This window comes from Malassezia restricta, chromosome V, assembly GCF_003290485.1.
Source record: "Malassezia restricta chromosome V, complete sequence".
NCBI classification, from domain to species: domain Eukaryota; kingdom Fungi; phylum Basidiomycota; class Malasseziomycetes; order Malasseziales; family Malasseziaceae; genus Malassezia; species Malassezia restricta.
The window spans coordinates 379,201-400,313 of NC_040197.1; the positions used below are offsets into that span (position 1 = coordinate 379,201).

The 21,113-nt window shown below is 54.3% G+C and overlaps 14 protein-coding genes across 14 annotated transcripts; 9 read left to right on the plus strand and 5 right to left on the minus strand.

Moving 5' to 3' along the window:
• Positions 1-62: 62 nt before the first annotated feature.
• On the plus strand, positions 63-1,056 carry MRET_3056 (ER membrane protein complex subunit 2; the record flags this gene model as incomplete). The annotated part of the gene is made up of 3 exons (XM_027629683.1): positions 63-124; positions 153-303; positions 334-1,056. 3 exons carry the CDS (start codon positions 63-65, stop codon positions 1,054-1,056), a joined length of 936 nt encoding a protein of 311 aa, XP_027485561.1.
• A 507-nt stretch (positions 1,057-1,563) lies between these two features.
• On the plus strand, positions 1,564-2,610 carry MRET_3057 (serine/threonine-protein phosphatase PP1 catalytic subunit; the record flags this gene model as incomplete). Its single annotated transcript, XM_027629684.1, has 2 exons — positions 1,564-1,624; positions 1,673-2,610. The coding sequence occupies 2 exons, from the start codon at positions 1,564-1,566 to the stop codon at positions 2,608-2,610; spliced, it is 999 nt and encodes a 332-aa protein (XP_027485560.1).
• A 326-nt stretch (positions 2,611-2,936) lies between these two features.
• On the plus strand, positions 2,937-3,589 carry MRET_3058 (Wwm1-ww domain containing protein interacting with metacaspase; the record flags this gene model as incomplete). Its single annotated transcript, XM_027629685.1, has 2 exons — positions 2,937-3,040; positions 3,070-3,589. 2 exons carry the CDS (start codon positions 2,937-2,939, stop codon positions 3,587-3,589), a joined length of 624 nt encoding a protein of 207 aa, XP_027485556.1.
• A 13-nt stretch (positions 3,590-3,602) lies between these two features.
• On the minus strand, positions 3,603-5,402 carry MRET_3059 (polyribonucleotide 5'-hydroxyl-kinase; the record flags this gene model as incomplete). Its single annotated transcript, XM_027629686.1, has 3 exons — positions 3,603-3,626; positions 3,655-3,739; positions 3,769-5,402. The coding sequence occupies 3 exons, from the start codon at positions 5,400-5,402 to the stop codon at positions 3,603-3,605; spliced, it is 1,743 nt and encodes a 580-aa protein (XP_027485555.1).
• Positions 5,403-5,455: 53 nt separating this feature from the next.
• Positions 5,456-6,724, plus strand: MRET_3060 (CD2 antigen cytoplasmic tail-binding protein 2; the record flags this gene model as incomplete). The annotated part of the gene is made up of 1 exon (XM_027629687.1): positions 5,456-6,724. The coding sequence occupies one exon, from the start codon at positions 5,456-5,458 to the stop codon at positions 6,722-6,724; it is 1,269 nt and encodes a 422-aa protein (XP_027485765.1).
• Positions 6,725-6,807: 83 nt separating this feature from the next.
• On the plus strand, positions 6,808-7,335 carry MRET_3061 (NADH dehydrogenase (ubiquinone) 1 alpha subcomplex subunit 2; the record flags this gene model as incomplete). Its single annotated transcript, XM_027629688.1, has 1 exon — positions 6,808-7,335. The coding sequence occupies one exon, from the start codon at positions 6,808-6,810 to the stop codon at positions 7,333-7,335; it is 528 nt and encodes a 175-aa protein (XP_027485525.1).
• Positions 7,336-7,404: 69 nt separating this feature from the next.
• MRET_3062 (transketolase) lies at positions 7,405-9,502 on the minus strand (the record flags this gene model as incomplete). The annotated part of the gene is made up of 2 exons (XM_027629689.1): positions 7,405-9,422; positions 9,454-9,502. 2 exons carry the CDS (start codon positions 9,500-9,502, stop codon positions 7,405-7,407), a joined length of 2,067 nt encoding a protein of 688 aa, XP_027485523.1.
• Positions 9,503-9,790: 288 nt separating this feature from the next.
• Positions 9,791-11,608, plus strand: MRET_3063 (2-isopropylmalate synthase; the record flags this gene model as incomplete). Its single annotated transcript, XM_027629690.1, has 1 exon — positions 9,791-11,608. One exon carries the CDS (start codon positions 9,791-9,793, stop codon positions 11,606-11,608), a length of 1,818 nt encoding a protein of 605 aa, XP_027485524.1.
• Positions 11,609-11,719: 111 nt separating this feature from the next.
• MRET_3064 (uncharacterized protein) lies at positions 11,720-12,508 on the plus strand (the record flags this gene model as incomplete). The annotated part of the gene is made up of 1 exon (XM_027629691.1): positions 11,720-12,508. One exon carries the CDS (start codon positions 11,720-11,722, stop codon positions 12,506-12,508), a length of 789 nt encoding a protein of 262 aa, XP_027485521.1.
• A 6-nt stretch (positions 12,509-12,514) lies between these two features.
• Positions 12,515-13,989, minus strand: MRET_3065 (SET domain protein; the record flags this gene model as incomplete). Its single annotated transcript, XM_027629692.1, has 3 exons — positions 12,515-13,810; positions 13,839-13,873; positions 13,902-13,989. The coding sequence occupies 3 exons, from the start codon at positions 13,987-13,989 to the stop codon at positions 12,515-12,517; spliced, it is 1,419 nt and encodes a 472-aa protein (XP_027485522.1).
• A 106-nt stretch (positions 13,990-14,095) lies between these two features.
• MRET_3066 (peroxin-19) lies at positions 14,096-15,103 on the plus strand (the record flags this gene model as incomplete). Its single annotated transcript, XM_027629693.1, has 2 exons — positions 14,096-14,144; positions 14,172-15,103. The coding sequence occupies 2 exons, from the start codon at positions 14,096-14,098 to the stop codon at positions 15,101-15,103; spliced, it is 981 nt and encodes a 326-aa protein (XP_027485519.1).
• MRET_3067 (palmitoyltransferase ZDHHC6) lies at positions 15,096-16,484 on the minus strand (the record flags this gene model as incomplete). Its single annotated transcript, XM_027629694.1, has 1 exon — positions 15,096-16,484. One exon carries the CDS (start codon positions 16,482-16,484, stop codon positions 15,096-15,098), a length of 1,389 nt encoding a protein of 462 aa, XP_027485520.1.
• Positions 16,485-16,517: 33 nt separating this feature from the next.
• Positions 16,518-20,276, minus strand: MRET_3068 (myosin I; the record flags this gene model as incomplete). The annotated part of the gene is made up of 1 exon (XM_027629695.1): positions 16,518-20,276. The coding sequence occupies one exon, from the start codon at positions 20,274-20,276 to the stop codon at positions 16,518-16,520; it is 3,759 nt and encodes a 1,252-aa protein (XP_027485526.1).
• Positions 20,277-20,389: 113 nt separating this feature from the next.
• On the plus strand, positions 20,390-21,106 carry MRET_3069 (acyl-protein thioesterase responsible for depalmitoylation of Gpa1p; the record flags this gene model as incomplete). Its single annotated transcript, XM_027629696.1, has 1 exon — positions 20,390-21,106. The coding sequence occupies one exon, from the start codon at positions 20,390-20,392 to the stop codon at positions 21,104-21,106; it is 717 nt and encodes a 238-aa protein (XP_027485527.1).
• Between the last annotated feature and the right edge of the window lie 7 nt (positions 21,107-21,113).

Sequence of the window (21,113 nt, forward strand, 5' to 3'; positions counted from 1 at the left end):
TTCGGCCGAACGAGGCAACGACTCGTATGGAGATGCATACGTGCAGCTTGGACTGTTTCAGCATGTCGCAGAGCGCTAAGATTTCCGTGGACGACGCCATCGCATGGCTCAAGCAGCAACGGATGTATGTAATTGTCATATCTCACACGCAGTACACAAGAGCGTAACCCTTACGAAGTTGTGCGCTTCGGTGAATGGATGCTGGAACACAACCTGCTAGGATCACTGGGCGTGGATGTGTGGCCTTTTCTGGAGCAGCTCGGCATGGCTGCCGCAGAACTTGGAAACCAAGACCTTGCAGAGGTATGTTGATTTTCATTGCTTATTATCTAGCTGTGTCTTTCCCGCCTGCAAGCGCGCTTCGCTGATTCTTCTCGTGTCGCCATCCTCAAGGGTGTCATTGAAGAATCCTACGGTCACCTCAATGAGGCACAGAAGCTATACGAAGACCTCTTAACTAAAGAACCATCCAACGTATTTCTACTCAAGCGCCGCATTGCGTGCATCAAGACCAAACCGGAGGGCATTCCACGCGCCACAGAGGCCCTTGCCGAGTTTGTGGACATTTTCCCAACAGATCAGGAGTCTTGGCTCGAGCTGGCATCGCTGTACCTGCATCAGAACAAGTACCCACAGGCAGCTTTTGCGCTAGAAGAGCTTCTTCTCCTTGCTCCGCAGAATGCTTTTTACTTGCTTAAGTATGCTGAAGTGCTATACACCATGGGCGAACTCGTCAAGGCCTACAAACTATATTTGCGCATCCTTGAACTCGGCAACGGTAACTTGTCACCCTCCAGTACGCGTGTCGTCGACCGTGTGCAAGGCCCGTGGGTCCGTGCACTTTGGGGCCTGAAAATGTGCGCGTCCAAGCTGCTTAGTTCCAAGGCTATGGCAACATCGGACGATAGCAGCATCAAGGCCGAGCGTGTAGAGGAACTGGACACATTGGCTACTAAACTCCTCCTCGAATCTGTCTACGCGCCCGATGCTCAGTATCCTACGCCAGAGAGTGTTCGCTCGGCCACGCGGTCCGTACTTACACCCTCTTCTTCCTAATATTTCATACCCTGCATTGAATAATTTATTCTAGTATTTGTGCTACATTGCTCTCAGGGAGCATGCACTAGCTCTACCCCATCTGAGCACGGCATGTGCCATTACGGTTGGCCGAGCGGGTATTTGGGCAAGGGATCACATGATTAGTCATCTAACATAATTCTTAACATACCCTTCCATGCCAGCCGAACAGCCGGGCATTATGAAAATTTTGACCCGCGGCTCAGATCTCAACAAACAACGTCGATACGCTGGTGCTGAATCCACGTTTGGTGTGCAATACGCTGCACATTTGCATCAAAAGAAGGTCGTTGTCATAAGTTTTAGGAGAAGGAATCTCACCCCTCCTCGAGATACCAGCCCTTCTGTATTGCAAACTCCAGTTTTCTCGTTTGACATGTACGTGAGACACAGTGTGTGATCTCTGCTTTCTCGGCATACCTACGAGATGGCAAAGGCGCAATTTCGAACGTATGGATGCTAACCTACTAGATAAAGCTGCTTAGTATGGGAGACAATCCGTCGACCGAGGTCGATGTAGATAATATCATTGACCGCCTCCTGGAAGGTATGTTTTAAAAAAATATCACAAGAGCAAGCAAACTAACTCGAACAGTGCGCGGTTCGCGCCCAGGAAAGCCTGTGCATCTGGAAGAGTATGAGATTAAATATCTTTGTCTAACGGCTCGTGACATTTTTATCAACCAACCTATTCTTCTCGAATTGGAAGCGCCGATCAAAATCTGTGGTGACATACACGGTCAGTACTATGACCTTCTCCGTCTATTTGAGTACGGAGGCTTCCCACCAGAGGCGAACTATCTCTTTTTAGGTGACTATGTTGACCGCGGCAAACAGAGTCTAGAGACGATTTGCTTGTTGCTTGCATACAAAATCAAGTATCCAGAAAACTTTTTCATTCTTCGTGGCAACCACGAGTGTGCCAGTATTAACCGCATTTATGGGTTTTATGACGAATGCAAACGTCGATTTAACATCAAGCTTTGGAAAACATTCACAGATTGTTTTAACTGCTTGCCCATTGCTGCAATTATTGATGAAAAGATCTTTACCATGCACGGCGGACTGTCGCCTGATCTTCAGAGTATGGAGCAGATTCGCCGTGTGATGCGCCCCACGGATGTGCCAGATACGGGTCTGCTCTGTGACCTCCTGTGGTCGGACCCAGATAAGGACATTTCGGGCTGGTCCGAGAACGACCGTGGTGTCTCATTCACATTCGGTCCCGACGTGGTGTCCCGTTTCCTAGCAAAGCATGATATGGACCTGATTTGCCGTGCCCATCAGGTGGTGGAGGATGGATACGAGTTTTTCGCGAAGCGCCAGCTTGTGACACTATTCTCCGCACCCAACTACTGTGGTGAATTTGACAATGCAGGTGCAATGATGAGCGTCGATGAGACGCTACTTTGTTCATTCCAGATTCTCAAGCCAGCGGAAAAGAAGCAGAAATACGCCTATGGAGGTATTAACATGGGACGACCCGTCACACCTCCTCGTAAGCAAAAAAAGAAGAGTGACCGAATGACCTAAACATCAGGGACATGGATGTAGATACCGAATGCAGTCCAGATCAGGGTGGTGCATTAAGGACCCGATTTGATGCATAATATCTATTGTTCCTATGAAGGTGACTGGACTTTTTTTCGATTGATAGTGACAAGTGGGTAGTCGCGCCAGTGGGGATACTGGGTAGTTGCATTTTTGGTTTCCGACGGCGGACGTATGGCTCGGGACCCGCGGACGCAAGGATTGGGCCACGTGATAAGCCAACACCCTTGACCCTCCCCAAAGTTGTTTAGTAAGGTAGTAGCGTTCTTGAGAACAGGCCACCACGTCTGACATTTTGCAACTCTACCATGAGCGAGAAGCAGGACAATCCCCCATCGTATGATGCCAGCACAAACAAAAACGAAGACACTCGTCCGCTGCCAGATGGATGGGTGAAGCAATTTGACAATAAGTACGTGACGCATATCTAACATGTCTCAGCTATAAGCAGCACTTTTACGTCGACACTCGTGCGAATCCTCCACGCTCGACGTGGATCCATCCCATCGATGAGCAGGGTTCTAGCTACCAGCCTCCTTCAGGCCCACCGCCCGGCCAAAGTGGCCAGCGTTTCCAGCAACCTTATCCGCAACACCAACCCTATCCGCAACACCAGCCCTATCCGCAGCAAATGTACTCACAGCAACCCCCACAAGTGCATATCCACCAGCAGGCACCCATGATGGGCGGTGGCATGGGTGGTTATGGTGGCTATGGAGGCATGGGCGGATTTGGACGTCCGATGGGCGGCATGGGCGGTGGTCTAGGCCCTGGTTTGCTTGGTGGCGGTGTTGGTCTGCTTGGTGGTATGGCCTTGGCAGATGGCATGCATGATATGCAACATGACGCCTACATGGACGGCTACCACGATGGCGATATGAATGGCGATATGGGTGGTGGCGATATGGGTGGCGATATGGGTGGTGGCGATATGGGTGGCGATATGGGCGGCGACTTTTAAACTGTGAATGCCACTACATATCTTGCCATTGTAGATTCTTACACTGTTAGTATACAAGTACGTACGCCAATCAATGCCGTTGTGCTAGGAAGTTTTCCAGGCTTAGGTGACAAGACCGTGAGCTTTTTCCGGGTCATATCAATGTCGGCACTGCATGTCAGTGGAGAAATAAAACGCACATGTGTATAAAACCAAGGAGCGTAGAGCCCAAAAGCTCGTCATCGTTATATTCCTTCGCGGGTGTTTCTTCCGATGCAGCATTTTCCTCATGATGCTCGAGCGCGGCTGGCGGCTCGATCAGAGCTAAGACAGAGTGTAAAAGCAAGGATAAGTCACTCGGTGAGTTGACCGGGTCCAGTTTCACCACCTGCATCTCAGATAGGGTCCGCTCAGCACCAATGGGCAAAGCAGATGACGGAGCAACGCGGTCTTGGCCCACGCGGTATATGGAAAGCAAATCGAACGGAATAGTGAAAGAGTATGGATTTAAGACGGGTACACCGCCTAATGGCTCGTCCAAGCCCGCGGGCGCATTTTTTTCTGGCTCCTGAGGTACCACGGGCGACATGCCATAAAAGTAGGAGCGGATCTGCAAATCGTGCAACTTTTGTTTGTACACTTCGTCGACTTCCACTGCACCCCCTGATCTGGGTACTTTAACAATACTGGGAGCATGGCCCGACGTGTCGTTAGCATAAATGCGCGTGAGCTCCAGATTGAGTTTCTCGTGACCAAGAACAATGATGGTATCGATCTTGAATGCACGAACACAGTATTGGATAAATTCATAGCGCGTGCGAGCATCGGCCGTAATGATGCCTGGCATGTCGAGGAGCAGACCAGACATGCGAGCACGTAAATCCTTGACAAGACGCTTCTCGACATAGTAAACAAGCCAGTCAACGAGACGCCGTGAATGGCGCTCATTTTCCCGCATGTTCTCTTTGCCCGCCCATAGGGTCATGGGCATGACGCTGTGCACGGTGGATACACTCGGAGGCAAAGCTCCGGTCGTTTGTGGCGTCACACCGTATGGCAGAGCCGGCGAAGGTGATGGCAACCAAGTGATGGGTGTAGGCGTCAGGGGAATGGCGCTTATACATCCAGGCACAGGCACGGCGCCTTCAGCAGGGTCCAGTGTCACGATCATAGGCCACCAGCCCGTAATTTCACTCATGGCCTTTGTCTCACCATCTTCGTCGCTTTCGTCAGTCTTTTCCCGCTTAGATTCTCCCTCGCGCACACTTGCGACGGCTGGTGAGCGCATGGCATAATTCGCGAGGTACTTGATCAGGCTCGTCTTGCCCGCACTCTCTGGGCCCACGACCATGACGCGTGGACCTTGTCCGGCAGCGCGATACAGGTCTGTGCCTGATTCAGCGCCCTCTTCGTATGACATGGGTTTCGTCGGCTCCGACACGTCGACCGCGTCGAGCGTTTGTAGCAGCGACGGATCGGTGCGCAGCTGCTCCCGAGCTCGGATGCGCGCACGTTCCAAGTTCAAGTGTAGATTTGCATAATAAGTATATGTATGCGACGGCTCGTCTGCCATATACTCTGTCGATGCTGCTCCATATATTTCCAAATCTGCGCCGCCCCAGGACGTAATGGCGAATTTGGCTTCGTTTCCAAACGTGTACCAGCGTTCATTAGATCCGGCCACAATGGGTGCACCAAACACTTCAGCATCACCATAGTGCCCAGAGATAGGATCAGACACAAATCGAATAGCAACATATTCGCCTGCGTCCAATTCAATGCGGTACTCAGAGCGCGGCGGTAATTGTACCCGCCGCGTGCCTGCTTCGTCCATGGTGACGAGAATGGGCAAAAAGTGGAGAAGAACTTTGGCTTCCCTCCCTCCATATGAAACGCAAGGCGAATGAGGGAGCGCTGCGTGCCTCTGAGAAGCGTGCACACCTTGATGAAAACATACTAGGTGACTTGGATATGGAAGCACATGCGGCAAGGCAGCAAAAACTGCGTCGCGGAGGTGTCGTGACTCAGGGTTACGAATCAGACGAGTCAGACAATGACTCAGGTGTGCCGCATCGCCGAGCTAAGCAAGAGACAGAGGACGAAGAGAATGATGATGATGATGATGATATGTTTGCAGAGCCCAAAGAGGAGTCATCTCGAAAAGAAAAGCGATTCCTCAAGCTTTCTGACATTGAAGGTCAAGAGTTCGGTGCTGGCACACATATGGATGGCGATGACGACGATGAGGGCGAGGAAGACAGTGGCCTTATTCATGATCAGGATCCTGAATATGAATTGGAGCAAGCACTGAAAAGTACACAGCATGAGGATGCAAATGCAGATGCCGAGCGAACACCGCCAGGCTCGCCAGGGAAGGACGCACAGCGCGTCAAGAAACAAGGTATGGGATTCCGTATGGAGAGCTTCAATATGAAAGCTGAGATGGAAAGTGGTCAGTTTGATGAGGACGGAAACTACATCCGCAATGAGCGCGATCAGTTTAGCCAGAATGATCGGTGGCTTGAAGGCAACTACTCGAAAAAGTCGATCAGAGCAGCCCATGAAGCTCAGCGTCGCCGTGAGCAGGCAGAAATTGAGCGCGAAAAACAGCAAGATGCTGAATTTCCCACTATGGAACATGCTATGAAGCAGTTGGCTGAATGCTTGATGCCCGGCGAGTCGGTGCTGGATGCTCTGCAAAGACTTGGTGCGGCCTCGAAACGATCTACGGGTGAGACAAAGGCTATCGCGCAGTTTGAAACGCTGACCCACGTAAGTGGTACCTTGATGAGCCACTTTGGACAAATGAATATTTACGATGAGGTATATGAGAGCCTCGTGCGCCTGGTACGACGAGCCAAGATCGTGGCAGAGGACTGGGATCCCTCTAGGATGCTGAATGAGGAGCATGAGGCTCCATCAGCACACACTGGCTCACTGTGGGAGTACAAATGGACGCCTGCATATCTAGGCCTCATGGCCAAGGCACACGATCAGAGTGTGGACCCTGAAACTCGGATTTTTGGGCCATTTTCGCAGACCGAATTAACGGAATGGGCGCAACAGGGCTATTTTGGTGCGAATAAGGAAAATATTTCCGTGCGCAAGATACATACCCACGACTGGTCGACATGGCACGACGCTGGATTGCCATAGTCTATGTAATATACACACCTACATTCATTGTGGAGCAACATGGACCCCGCAGGTGAGTCTGTTGGAAGTTGCTGCCCGAGGTGATGGTGTCCGAGGTGTGGCGTACCTTGTCGCGCATCTTTCGGATCGGTCGAGCAAGATTTATCGTGGGATACGATCTCAATAAAAATGTATACTATGAGCTGCCCTCGCTCCATGGAGATCCAAAGCGGACGAGGCGATTGATACAATGGAACAAGGCCATTGCATACCCGAGCGACTTTAATCCCAAAGACATACCGATTCAGTGGGATGCCTGGATGCGGCACACAAGAAAATACCCGCCGACTATTGAGGAACTTGTGCGAGATCGCGAACGCCAAATGATTGTGCAGCACAATGCGCGGGTATTGGAGATGCGCTACGAAGCCGAAAGGGCCCAGCTAGAATCGGAGCGAGAGTCTGATCATGCTGAAGCCATCCGGGCGCAGACGGAACGTGAGATGCATCGGATCGAGTCTATTCGGGCAATGGAAACTTTCACATCTGACCAGGACGTCGATTCGCCGCCATCGGAAAAATCTGGCATTCAAAGCGCCACCATTCAGCCCTCGCGACGACGCGGTGGCTGAGGCCGTAGGACACATGTAAACGCCAATAGAAGACTATTCAATTATTGTGGGCTGTTGGGGGAAATATACCTACTGCTGCAGCTCCAAGGCAGCCTGGATGGCAATGGGCGAGGGTACTTGTCCAAGCTTCTTGTAATATTCGACAACCTTCTGGGCCTTGTCAGCCACATCGTGGTCGGTAAGCTGGAACTTTTCGTACGCCTTCTGGTACGGCGCCGAAACACCGAAAGTGTTGATGCCATGGTGTACGTGCGAGTACACACCCCAGCCAAATGTGCTGTAAGCTTCCACCGACATAATAGGGTTGCCTGATGGCAGCACCGAGATGCGGTAATCATACGGCTGCAGGTCAAACACCCGGAAGCACGGAACAGAGACAATACGCGCCTTGATGCCGCGCTCAGCCAATTTAGCCACAGCATCGCAGCAGATCGACACTTCCGAACCCGTCGACACAAGCGTAATGTCCGCATCAGTGTTCTCGACCAGCACGTAACCACCACGCGATGCCTTCTCGATCGAAGAACCCTCAAGCTGCGGCAAGTTCTGGCGCGTGAGCGAAATCACGGAAGGCGTCTTGCGGCTTTCCAATGCAATCTTATAGGCAGCCGACACCTCGTTACCGTCCGCAGGGCGCCAAAAGTCCATGTTGGGTAGAGCACGAAGAGCGGCGGCCGTCTCGATCGGCTGGTGGGTAGGACCGTCTTCACCAAGACCAATCGAGTCGTGCGTCGCAACCCAGATCACTTGGAACTGCGACAACGATGACAGACGCACAGCGCCCCAAGCATACGTAACAAAGTTGAGGAACGTGCCGGCAGTCGGGATGTGCATACCATAGGCGTGCAGACCGTTCATAATGGCACCCATACCATGCTCACGGACACCGTAGCGGATGTAGCGACCACTGTATTGACCAATCTCGAGCGTTGGGTTTTGGAAATCAGTGGCATCGCTCCAGCGAGTCAGGTTCGAGCCCGTCAGGTCGGCGGAGCCGCCCAGCATCTCAGGCAGTTGTGCCGCGATGCTTGTGATCGCGATCTCTGAGAGCTTGCGCGTAGCCATAGGTTTGTCGTTGGGCGTATATGTCGGGAGTGCCTTTTCCCAGCCCTCTGGCAGCTTTTGAGCAATACGACGATTAATCTCCTCGTATTCCTTGCTGTACTTCTTGCCATACTCCTCAAAGAGCTTGAGCCACTCGGCGTGCTTAGCAGCGCCGCGGTCAGCGTACGATTTGTAGGCATCACGCACATCATGCGGCACAACAAACTTCTCTTCAGGGTTGAACCCAAATTTAGTCTTGAGCTGCGCAATATCATCTTCCTTCAAAGGCGCGCCGTGCACACTGGCCTTGCCCTGGTTCAGCGAGCCGAAACCGATCGTGGTTTGCACGCAAACTAACGTGGGGCGCTCCTTCTCCTGCTGTGCCTTGACGATCGCATCCCAAAGAGCTGAGAGGTCTTCATCACCGTTTTTCACAGTGAGCACATTCCAGTTGTACGATTCAAACCGCTTGCCCACGTCCTCCGTGAACGCGCAGTTGGTATCGCCATCAATCGTGATGTGGTTGTCGTCGTAGAAAGCGATCAGATTCTTCAAGCCCAAGTGACCGGCCATCGAGGCAGCCTCAGAAGCCACACCCTCCTGCATACATCCATCACCAAGGAAGACGTATGTGCGGTTGTTGAACAGTTCAAAGCCATCCTTGTTGAATGCCGCTGCGGCATTCGCCTGAGCCATGGCGAGACCGACAGCATTCGCGAATCCTTGCCCAAGGGGACCGGTTGTCACCTCAACACCGTCCGTGTGGTTGGCTTCAGGATGGCCAGGCGTAAGAGAGTCAAGTTGACGGAAAGCCTTGAGGTCATCCATCGAGAGTTTGTAGCCCATCAGATGCAGCATAATGTACAGCAGGGCACACGCATGACCGTTGGAGAGCACGAAGCGATCCCGGTTAATCCATCGCGAGTCTTTCGGGTCAGCCGTCATCACCCGGCTCCACAGCAGGTGGGCCAACGGCGCAAGACCCATGGGAGCGCCAGGGTGTCCCGACTTGGCGTTTGCTACAACATCAGCTGAAAGCGTTCCTAGTTCATGTTAGTATTCAATTTTACGCACGGATAGTGGCAATAGATTTGGTATCAAGATCGGTTGGATTGAACGACATGGATGGTGGAGACGAAGCAACCAACATGGAACGCCCCAGAAAAAAAACGGATCCTGACCAGTGGAGGGCGCACAAACCCACGGAGATTGGGCCAAGTGACGGGAGCGAGACCCTCAATACCTCCACCAAGTCAAGGCTGCCCGCGGCATCATTGCGACAGTTAACGTGATATCGCTTAATTGATGACATAAGTATGAGTCAACGATTATCGAGTGAGTCAGAGCCGGCACGAGCGCACATAAGACTAAGTCGGCTTGCATAGGGCCGTGCTTGACCACGTTTCACACTATGGATCCTGGCAGCAAGTACCAGCCATACACCCCAGTACATCTGCCTGACAGGCAATGGCCAAGTAAGATTCAGCGTACAGCGCCTATTTGGACGTCTGTGGATCTGCGCGATGGTAACCAGGCCTTGGCTAGCCCCATGAACGAAGAGCAAAAGATCATCTTCTTCAAGACCCTGGTCAAATGTGGTTTTAAGGAAATCGAAGTGGCATTTCCCTCGGCCAGTGATACAGACTTTGGCTTTGTGCGCCGTATTATAGAGGATGGTCTGATTCCTGATGACGTATACATCCAGGTTCTTTCGCCAGCGCGAGAAGAACTCATCCGCCGCACATTTGAGGCCGTCAAGGGTGCCAAGAATGTTGTTTTTCACATGTACAATGCAGCGTCTCCCCTTTTCCGTGAAGTGGTATTCAACAACGACCAGGCACGCACCGTTGACCTTGCTGTGCGACACACAAAGCTTGTGCGCGAGCTAATGGAGCACTATTCCAAGCCTGAGAATGGAGGCACAAATTTCCGCTACGAGTACTCGCCAGAGACCTTCTCGCAGACAGAGCCTGACTTTGCGATCCAGCTTTGTGACGCTGTGCGCGAGGCCTGGGGTCTCGCATCGCCCGGAAATAAGATTATCTTTAACCTCCCCAACACAGTTGAAATGAGCCCACCAAACCACTATGCCGACCTGATTGAGTATTTCTGCCGGAACATCAAGCACCGCGACAGTGTGATAGTATCGCTTCACCCGCACAATGATCGTGGTTGTGGTGTTGCCGCGGCAGAACTTGGTATGCTGGCTGGCGCTGAGCGCGTCGAAGGCTGCTTGTTTGGCAACGGTGAGCGCACCGGTAATGTCGATCTTGTCACACTGGCCCTGAACTTGTTCACGCAAGGCGTGCAGCCTGGTCCTTTGATGTTTACAGACCTACCATCCGTGATTGAAGTTGTCACCGGTTGCAATGATATCCCTGTGCATCCTCGCCATCCATATGCAGGTGAGCTCGTGATGACAGCCTTTAGTGGATCACACCAGGATGCCATCAAGAAAGGTTTCGCCGCGCAGGAGAAGCGATGGAACGCGGGTGATAAGCAGTGGCTCATGCCCTACTTGCCTGTCGACCCGGCTGACTTGGGTCTGACGTATGAGGCTGTGATTCGCGTCAACAGCCAGAGTGGCAAGGGCGGTATCGCCTATCTGCTGACACAGGCCCTGGGTGTGGAACTGCCGCGTCGCATGCAGGTTGCATTTTACCAAGTTATTCAAGCTGTGGCCGACCAGACGAGCAAGGAGATTTCGACAGACGACATCGTACAGGCCTTCAGCAAGCATTACCATGTGCCTATTGCGGGCGTGCCCAAGACTGATGGTCGGTTCAAGCTGCATTCTTTCAGGCTGTACGATGGAGACGAGTCGACTGAAGCAGAGCCATTGAATGGTACATCGACGCCTCGCGTGCGTAAATTGGTGGGCAAAATTGTGCACAATGGCGAGACGGTTGACGTGACGGGTACGGGCAATGGTCCGATTTCGGCTTTGATGGATGCCATCGAGAAACATTTCAACATCTTTGTGAATGTGCGTGAATACAGTGAGCACGCTATTACGCGCCCTGGTGCCCTGGATCTCGGCTCAGCAGCTACGTCGTCCCACAGCCAAACACGTGCTCAGGCCGCATCATATGTTGAGCTTGTCAAATCGGAGGACACGAGGCAGTTCGGCGAGCAGAAAGCCAAGGGCTTCTGGGGCGCCGGTGTGGATGTCGATATCACATCGGCTGGTCTCAAGGCCGTGCTGAGTGCTCTCTCCACAGTTGACTGATGCATAGTTTTTCGCTGTAGAGCCTAGGGAATTGGCATGTGCGAATGTCCATTATGTGGAGATTTGTGGCGGATCTTTTTGATCTGACGACCATTTTCGAGGGCGAAAGAAATGCTCTCCAAGGACGTTATCGAAGAGTGGGTAACGCCTTATGCAGAGGCACTTGGCTTGCCTTACTTTCCCCGGCATGTGGTAACAATATTTCGTTCTATGATGCTTTGGTGGTCGATCCAATTGCTATCACATGGAGTGAGCCCGTACTTGTTTCCTAAGGCATTCGCCAATATGCCAGCGCGTAAACGGACGTCTTGGGATGTGCATATCGTATCGCTGGTGCATTCCTCCATTGTGGCGCCACTTCTGTTGTACTACTGGTTGAACATTGATGAAAATACGGATCGTCTGTATGGCTACCGCTTTCAGGTGGGCCAATTGTATTCTCTCTCATTTGGATACTTTGTGTGGGACGTGATTGTGTCGCTGCGCTACGAGGGTCTGGACTTCATTATACACGGTTTGCTGGGACTTAGCGGCAATATTTTTGTCTTCAAGCCCCTTCTCATGTTTGGTGGCATGGGCATTATCATGTGGGAGTTGAGCACGCCGTTCCTCAACATTCATTGGCTCCTTGACAAACTGGGTTTGACTGGGTCACTGCTCCAATTTGTGAATGCTATGTGTCTCCTACTGTCGTATGTGACCGTCCGCATGATTATCGGTGTGAGTGAGTCGTACAAAATCGTCACGTTGCTCTGGAGCCCAGCAGCAGATACGCTGGCTTTGCCGTACAAGTTGTATTACACGCTCGGCCTGCTGGTTCTCAATGCACTGAACTATATTTGGTTCTTCAAAATGCTACATGCGATGCGCAAGCGGTTTTTGCCCGCCAAAAAAGAGTAACATAGCCTACCAAGGGTCCGCGCGTTCAGTACTCGCCTTGACAAGCGAAGCTATATGGCACTCTTCTTCTAGTAGCGCACGTACCATGCTCGCTGAAACGTTGTCTGCGCCCTTCAGGTTGTCCAGTCGCGTGGCATGCCCGCTCGTGATGTCGTCACACAAGGAGATGACCATGTCGCGGACAGACTGCTCATTTGAAGCCGATACCTGCTCGCGCCTGCCTTGCATGACAAGACGCCAGACACGTTCGGCATCTTGGGGTGTGTATGCGGATTGCGTGCGTGGATTTGTAGAAAGTCGTGCATGTAGCCCGCCATGCTCTTGTGCGTGAAAATCAACGTCCATACAGAGGAGGCGGAGCGCCGTGTGCAAGCGATGCGAAGGATGAGCCGGAGCCGGACAGGGGTGTATAGTGTAGTCTCCCCAGTATCCAGCCTGCTGAAGAAGCGAGCGTTTCCACGCACCTGCCTCACCTTGGCTCTGTACCATGTGTTCTACCGCTTCGTCGAGCCACACACCTGCATGAGGATTGCCGTGCCAGTGATTCGCTTGTTTCTGCCGGTCATCTTCACCAACATGGTGAGGAAGCACAAATCCGTACTCGGTCAGAAGTGTGGCATTGTCATGAAGGCCATACGTTATGCATACTTCCTCGCCCTCCTGCAACGAGGCTTCGAGAGGTGCGTAAAGTTCGAGGCCATCCATCGAGCTGAAGCGCACGCGGCATTCTTTCTTCGGATGTTTCGTGTGATTGGCCATATCTAGCAAAGGTGCTAGAGTAAAGTTGTCCTCATGCTTGGCATAGTGCAAGTCCATGTACACACAGCGAGAATTGACGCACAACCATCCCCAAATAAAATCGTGCTCATCGATAGGAGGTGGCTCGGGTATGAATGATATACAGGACCATATGGACGCTAGAGTCACCTTGTCGAGAGCGCGCACACGAGCCCAATCTGCCTCGTAACGAGCTTGCACCATTCGATGCTTGTGGGTCGCAGAGGGTGGCAGAGCATCTAACAGCGACGCTTTTCCATCCAGTGCCCATGTGAGCGGAGTGGTATCGAACTGCGTTGGCAGTGACAACAAAAAGGCGTCCATAGGGGAAATGCTTGAGACGTGTTGATGCTGAGCATGCCACATGGCAAGGACACACGCAAGCAGCTGGTGCGTCGAAAGCGGCGCAGCATTGCGTCGGCTATCAGCTGCTTGCAGTGGCGTCCATGATACGCGTCGTCCTCGGGTCAATTGCACTGGATTCAGAAGTGCTCGTGGGGGAACGACGAGCACTTTTTCGCCTGGCTGTTCGTGTCAGTCTTTCGGGGCCTACCTTGTAAGAACATGTCGCAACAAGGCCGCGTCCAGCTACCGTAAGCGAGGGTAAAGCACGTACCTTCGACACTCGATGAGACGGCCACCTTGGAATGCGCTGCGTGATGGGGGGACGCCTGCGCTATGTACGCATGAAGCGCGGCATCCATGAGAGTTGAGCGAGTGGAGGTGAGCCAGGATCGGTGGGTGGCCCCCAGGGTAGGACGTTCAAATTGGCCCCAAATTTAGACTCGACTCCGCTCTCTCCACCACACGATGTCGGAGCCCAGGGCAACGACGGCAGACGATGTGGACGACCTAGACGGTATGCCGCTCACACTCTAACAGGCAGATGTGCTAGATGAATTTGATGCCGTGACAAAGTCTGAAGTGCCTGATGGCGCTGAGACTTCCATGTCGGAATCGCTGGATAAAGATAAGGGTGGTGCTGAGGAGTCTGCCGAGGATCCCTTGTCGGATGAATTCGTGGAAGAACTGACGAAAAATATGGAGTCGTTCATGGAACATCTCGGAAAGCATATGTCTGATGGTAAGGAGCCCAAGCTACCACCTCGACCGCCGAGCACGTCGCACACCGAGACGAGTGGTGGAGTGCCGCCGGCGGAAGACGAACTGATGAAACAGTTCGAAAAGCTCTTGTCGGGAAATATGGAGGGCCTGGACAAGGGCGCATCTGATGATACGAGCGCACAGCAGACGGAGCCACCGAGCGAGAAAAGCTTTCAGGACGCCGTCCAAGCCACTATGAACAAGCTGAGACAATCTAACGCATCGGCCAACACCCAGTCGAAGGGAGCCGATGATCCCTTTGCGGCGCTTGGTCTGGACGGGAATGCGGACATTTCCAAAATGCTCGAGGCGCTTTCGCAACCAGGCGAGGATGGCGAAGCATCTCTCAGCAAGGTGCTTGCGCAGATGATGGAAGAGCTTATGAACAAGGATGTCTTATACGAACCGCTCAAGGATATGCACTCTCGATTCCCCTCTTACCTGGCGTCGTCGGCAGCTGGCAGCATCGATACCGAGACGCGTGAAAAGTACGTGTCACAGCAGACGATCATGGGCGATATTCTTGCCGTGTTTGAGTCGCCGCAGTACTCGGACTCGAATGTTGAGCTGAGGAAGAAGGTCTCGGATCTTGTTTCTCGTTTGCAGGACTTGGGCACACCCCCGCAGGAACTTTTGGGAGACATGCCACCGGAGCTTGCCGGCATCAACAACATGCTAGGCGATGGTGGAGACGAGAACTGTGTCCTTATGTAGCTACAGGCGGGGTGTCTTGGAGCGTGGCAAGCGGCACGTCGTCGTCGTATGCATGCATGCCATAATCGACAAAGGTGCCGTGTGGGTAATCCGTATATGGCCTTTCTTGTGCCTGAAGTTCTGGTGGGGGCGTTGTGCCAGGGGGAAAGGCCGCCGCGCCTTGGTCAGCCCAAAGTGCGCGTGAATAATGCGGTGGCATAACTTCGTAGCCTTCGCTGCCGCGTCGGATGCGTGCGTGAGTCGATGGCGCATACTCAAGTTTGTCATCGTCCTCTTCCTCCCCTTCGCTAGAGTACGAGTCGTACACCACGTCGGGAGATACATGGTTTCTGTGGCGAAGCCACTGGTCAGCATGCGTGCCGGTCCGGCCAGTTGGATGCGTGGGGCGGTGGGACTTGATCGCACGTCGAGCATGCGGGTCTTTGGGCGGCCAGGCATACTGGGCGAACGGATCTTGCTGTGTATGCACGGGATACGTGAGTCCATCGCCCGTTTGACTTTTCGGCCATGCCCAGAGCCAGATGGAGGGACCCATCACCGACGCGACGTTCGACCAGCAACCCACGTCGTACGGGAAGGAGGTGTACGGAATGTAACCGCGCCGAATCTGGCGGTACACGCGGTCCTTTTCCCAGGTCTCAATCGATGTGGTGTTCGTACTTACAAGGTAGTAGTGGTATAGGGTAAGGAATGTCACGAGCAAGAACACAGGGATGCAAAAGAGGTAGTTTAAGACCAACATGACGGCCTCCGTCGTTGTGGGATACGAGACGTACCAGTACTTGTTCCATGCATCAAATACACGCATGGTAATCATCGTGAGATGGTACGTCGTGGCGATGACCACGGCCGTCGTGTATTGCAGAAAGTACGCATACGTGCCGTGCCCCACACAGTTGCCAATCCACGGGCAGTGATGATCCATGCGCAGAACGCAGCGCTTGCAGACACGGCAGTGATGCGAGCGAGGTGGCTTGTATGCATGGCACTTGAAGCAGTATCGCGTGTACGTGCACCCATCCGGCGCACGCCATCCCATCGGCACGCCACCTGCATCAGATACCACGCAGCAGTAGTACGTATAATACATGTACAGGATCAAGAGATTGAATATGACTAGGAGCTGAGCCAGTTGCAGCGCAGTGAATGTCTCTGTGCGTTCAAAGTAGGGCCAAATGATAAACACCTGAGGCGAGATGTGCAGGAACATCATCAGGAGCACGACACCCGTCACCCATACAATGTCCATCGTTTCGGGAGGGGCCTTGGGTCGTGCAAGCGCAGGCGATCCAGAGGCCAGCCAGCTCGCCTGCTCTGCAGCATCCTTCTCGTCCTCGCCCCTCTGGTCGCTGGGTGCGTCGTGGGTGGCATCTTGTGCCATGGTAGTGGGGCTCATGGGCTGACTACCTACATTCTAGGGTGGAGGTTGTGCCTCGGCCGCTGCACGCTCCGCTTTTTTGCGGGCCAGGACGGCAGCAAAGCCACCGGGGTCTCCCATGCCGGGCATGACCGCCATCGGCGCCGCATGCGCGTCAGCAGGTGACCATGACGGAACAGGCTGTGTGGTGGACTTGGGAGCCGTCGCCGGCTTCGCGCTCACGGGTGGTTTGGCTGGCGGCGGAGGCGGCCGCGACTTGGTCGCCTCGGGCACCAGTTCCAGGTAGTCAGCAGGCGACCATCCTTCGACACCGTTCTTTTTGACGAGCCACCATCCATGGCCCTCCTTGTCTTCCAGCTCGACGATGTCGCCTTTTGTCAGGGGCATTTCGCCTGGCTCAACCGTTTCAAAGTCATACAGGGCACGGTACCGTGGCAAGCGACTGACGGGAGCGGGCCGTGCAGGCATAGATGGCGCAGGGGCAGCGGGAGTCGGAGCAGCGGGAGGAGCAGACGGTGTAGCTTGTGAGAGTGATCCGAGTTGCGTCACAGGCGGGGCGAGCGCCGGAGCCGCGCCACTCAAGTACGATGGCATAGGAGGGGCGACCGCAGACTGGCTGGTTGGTGAGAGGTAAGATGGAACGCCCGAAGACGAGCGCGCTGCGGGCGCCGGGGGCGCTTGAAGGTAGGCAGGCAAGCCATCTTGGGCCGGCGGAGGAGCAGGGACCGTTCGTTTGGCCGGCAGAGGAGCGGGCGCGGCGGCGGGAGTAGGGACGGGCACTCGTGCCACTGGCACAGGACGACGCGCAGGAATGGCCCGCGTGCCGGGTCGACGCGTCGATGCTGCCTGCGTCGAGCGCGGGAGCTTCTTCGCAGGCGGTCGCGACACACTGTTGGGCGGCTCGCCGGATCCGACCGACACGACAGAGCTCTTGTACACGTCGCCAGACACCAGGCTCTCATCTTTGCGGAACGAGACATGCGCCTTTTTGCGGCCCTTGCGAAGATAGTCGATCTGCGGAGCAATCGTGACATGCGTCCGGCCGCCCGATTGCTGTAATAGCCACGCCACGAATTCCGTCTTAAAGTCGCAGTGAAGAAGTGGATCGCCCTCGTCCATGCCCGTCTTGAGAACAATCCAGTCATCCCGCAGGTGGGAGAGACTGACGTCCTGGATCGTGCTCAGGGGGATCATACGCTCACATGTCGTCTGAGGACGCTTGTTGACGAGGTGCGTCACGAGAAGATACACGCCGCGCGGCGTGAGAAGCAGAAACCGCGGACTCGGCACCGACGTGCGACCGAGTCGCGACACAAGCAGCTGGGCACGCGCGCTGAACACGACGTGCTCACCAGCAGAAAGATGCGCACACGCGCGCAACATGCGTCCCTCGGCAGAGGAGCCATTCACATCGAGATAGTCGCCCATAAAGCGACGCATACTGACCAGGCTGAAGCGACGGCGCTCTTTGCGACCAGACAGCAGCTGGTGGCCGTAGTCGCGCATCTCGAGGAACTCGTATCCTTCGCGACTTCGGCGCCATGCACGCTGGATGCGCCGCGCACTTTCCTCGCGGCGCCACAGGTACGCACGCCACGCGCGTTGAATGCGCATCGCCATATTGTGCCAGTACCGATCACGCATCGTCTCCAATGCGAAGAGCGTCTCGGGGTTCTTGATAAAGCCCTTGGACACACCCAGTTGCCACTCGTCACGAGCAATGCCCGTGTCGATAAAGATGCGCTCACAGCCACTGCGTGCATCACCCTGCCAAATGTAGTCGCCTGCATACGAGGTGGCAGGCGAAAGCAGATAGAACCGCTGCACAATCTTTTCGAACGTGTTGCGGTACGCAAAGCCGGCTCGGCGCACGCGGATGTTTTCCTGCAGACCAAGGTACTTGATCTGGTGCAGAATCGCCTGGGTGTCGTACTCACTCGGGCTCTTGTTCTGGTTCGGCTTGATCGTGCGAATGTACGACGGTTGCGCCTGCATAAGGTTATCGACCAGCAGATTCGCGCTCGTCTTGATGCGGTCGCCGGCCGAGGGCGGGCGCTTTTTGCTGTCAGGGTCGGGGCGATCAGGGAACAAACCAACCAGAAAGGCATTCGACGAACTGTCGACCAGGTTCAGAATGTCCTTGAGCAGTGCATCCTTGTTCTTCTCCGTCATGCCCTGGACATTGTACATGACATCGCCCGCGTAGTGACGGATCAAGAACTTGCTTCCACGCGCCTCAAAGTGTGGGTTGCTCGCCAGCATCGACGTGCGCTGCATGAACGAGTTATCCGCCGCGGCCGAGTCCGCATGAGCTGTCACAACCGCATCGTTCAGCGTCGAGAAAATGCCTGGCGGGCGCTTGGACTCAATCAAGTCACACACAATCTTGTTGTTGAAGTACTTGATAGGCGTCCACTGAATCTGCTCCTGCGCATACTCTTCTTGCTCTTTTTTGAGCGTCAGCTCAATAAAGATCTGCTGCAGCTTTTCATTGACATAATTGATGCACAGCTGCTCAAAGGAGTTGTTTTCAAAGATCTCAAAGCCATAAATGTCCAGCACACCAATCACGGTGGAAGCTTGGCCATGGGCCTGAAGAGACTGGTTCACACGCGAGACAATCCATTCGAACAAATTGTTGTAGATGGCCTTGCTCAGCGCGTCACGCACGGCAGCCGCCTGTGTTGGGTTCAGTGGCACTTCGTACACCGATCCACGGCGGCCGCCACGCTGCGTTTCCATAATGCGCTGCGTCAGTGCGCGCTGGACAGCCGTAGGATCTACGCCGAGCAGATAGGCACAAAAGTCGGTCACGTCAGCGTTCCCGATGTCCGCGTCACCTTGCGCGTTCTCGGCAAAGTAGACATTTCCGAGCCACAGGATCGAAGCAAGCATGCGCACAATGCTCATTTGCTCATCCTCAGAGAGACCAATCGTCTGCATGGCCTGGAAGGCGGCGGCAAAATCGGCATGGTCGTCGATGCCGGGCACATCGAGACATTGGCTATGGGCCGTGTACGCGTAGGCCTCGGGACCCTGCAGACCAAAAGCTTCGCGCTGCTGCGGCGTCGCAGCCTTCGTCAGCTGGTAGAATATGTGGAAGTTGCGCTCGTTTCGCACCTGACCGACCACGCGCCCTTTTTCCAGCAGGTAGTTGGTAATTTGGGCGCCCACAGGCGAGCCCTGCGTATCAAACATGATTTCGAGGTACTTGCCGTGCCGCGAGCTATTGTTGTTGCGGAGCGTCTTTGCGCATCCAAAGCTCTCGAGCAGGGGATTGGTCGCCAGCACCATGTCTTTGATGTTGTGGATGCCAGCGCTAGCTGTGCTGTTTCCACTGACAGCAGCGATGTACTGCATAATCCGCTTAGCCGCCTCCGTCTTGCCAGCACCTGATTCTCCTGAAATAATCACGCACTGGTTCTCTTTGTACGCTAGCATGTTGTAGTAGGCGCTCTCGGCGATCGCATAGACATGTGGCGGCATCTCCAGGCGGTTCTTGCCGCGGTACGAACGCAGGATGTCGTCCGTGTATATTCCCAGATCGCGAAATGGATTCACGGAAATGAGCACGTTACCGATGTAGGTGTAAATCTCGGCATTCGCGAAGCGCACCTGCAGGTTGCCATTGATGGCTTCGTTCGTGATCTGCGTCAGCAATGTCATATCCGAGACGCCAGCCTGTGGCTTCTTGAAGCCTTCACGCCAATCCGCCTTGGCAATGCCGCGATTCACCACAGGCGGTGGGCCGGATGTCGCATGTTTCCTCCCGCCCGCGCGCTTGGAGATCACCATGATGGATCCAGCGGGCCTTGGTGGAGAAAGAGGGCAGGTGGACAGGGGTCGGATTGAGGTACGTGCGCCCGACACATATTATGTAAGTCGATCCCCGGTGTCTCTGCCCTCTCATGGCCATGTCAGCGCTACGGACGGTGGTGGTGCCGCCTACAGGGGGTGGATTCCCGTCTGCGACTGTGTTCCTTCTGCATGGACTCGGAGATTCGGCGCAAGGATGGCTCGATGTGGCCAGGATGCTGGGGCGGAATCAGGCTCTGCAGCATGTGCGCTTTGTGCTCCCGACGGCGCCCACTCAACCTGTGACCGTCAACATGGGCATGTCGATGACGTCCTGGTTTGATTTGTACTCTTTAACGGATCTGGAGCAGGGCGAAGACGAGGCAGGTATGCTGAGCAGTGTATCATCTGTCATGAAGCTGGTGGAGCAAGAGACAGATGGCAGTGCGCCAGGTCTGAACGGTCACAGGGTCCCGATGAGTCGCATTGTGCTGGCGGGATTCAGTCAGGGTGGTGCGATCGCGCAACTGCTTGGACTCACGTCCAAGGAACGCCCCGCGGGTGTGGCGGCCCTCTCAACATGGCTGCCACTGCACAAGAAAATCTCTTCTCTGCGCGCGAGCCAGCAAACCTACCCCTTTTTCCAAGCTCACGGCACGGCGGACCCGATGGTCGACTACGAGTTTGGCCGCCGCTCATTTGAGGCAGTCCAAAATGATCTTGGATTCGGCCACCAAGCCGAGTGGCATGAGTATCAGATGCCACACTCGGCCTGCCCTGCCGAAATCACAGATCTGGCTGCGTGGCTAGAACGTGTCCTTGGTCTATAGGGTATCT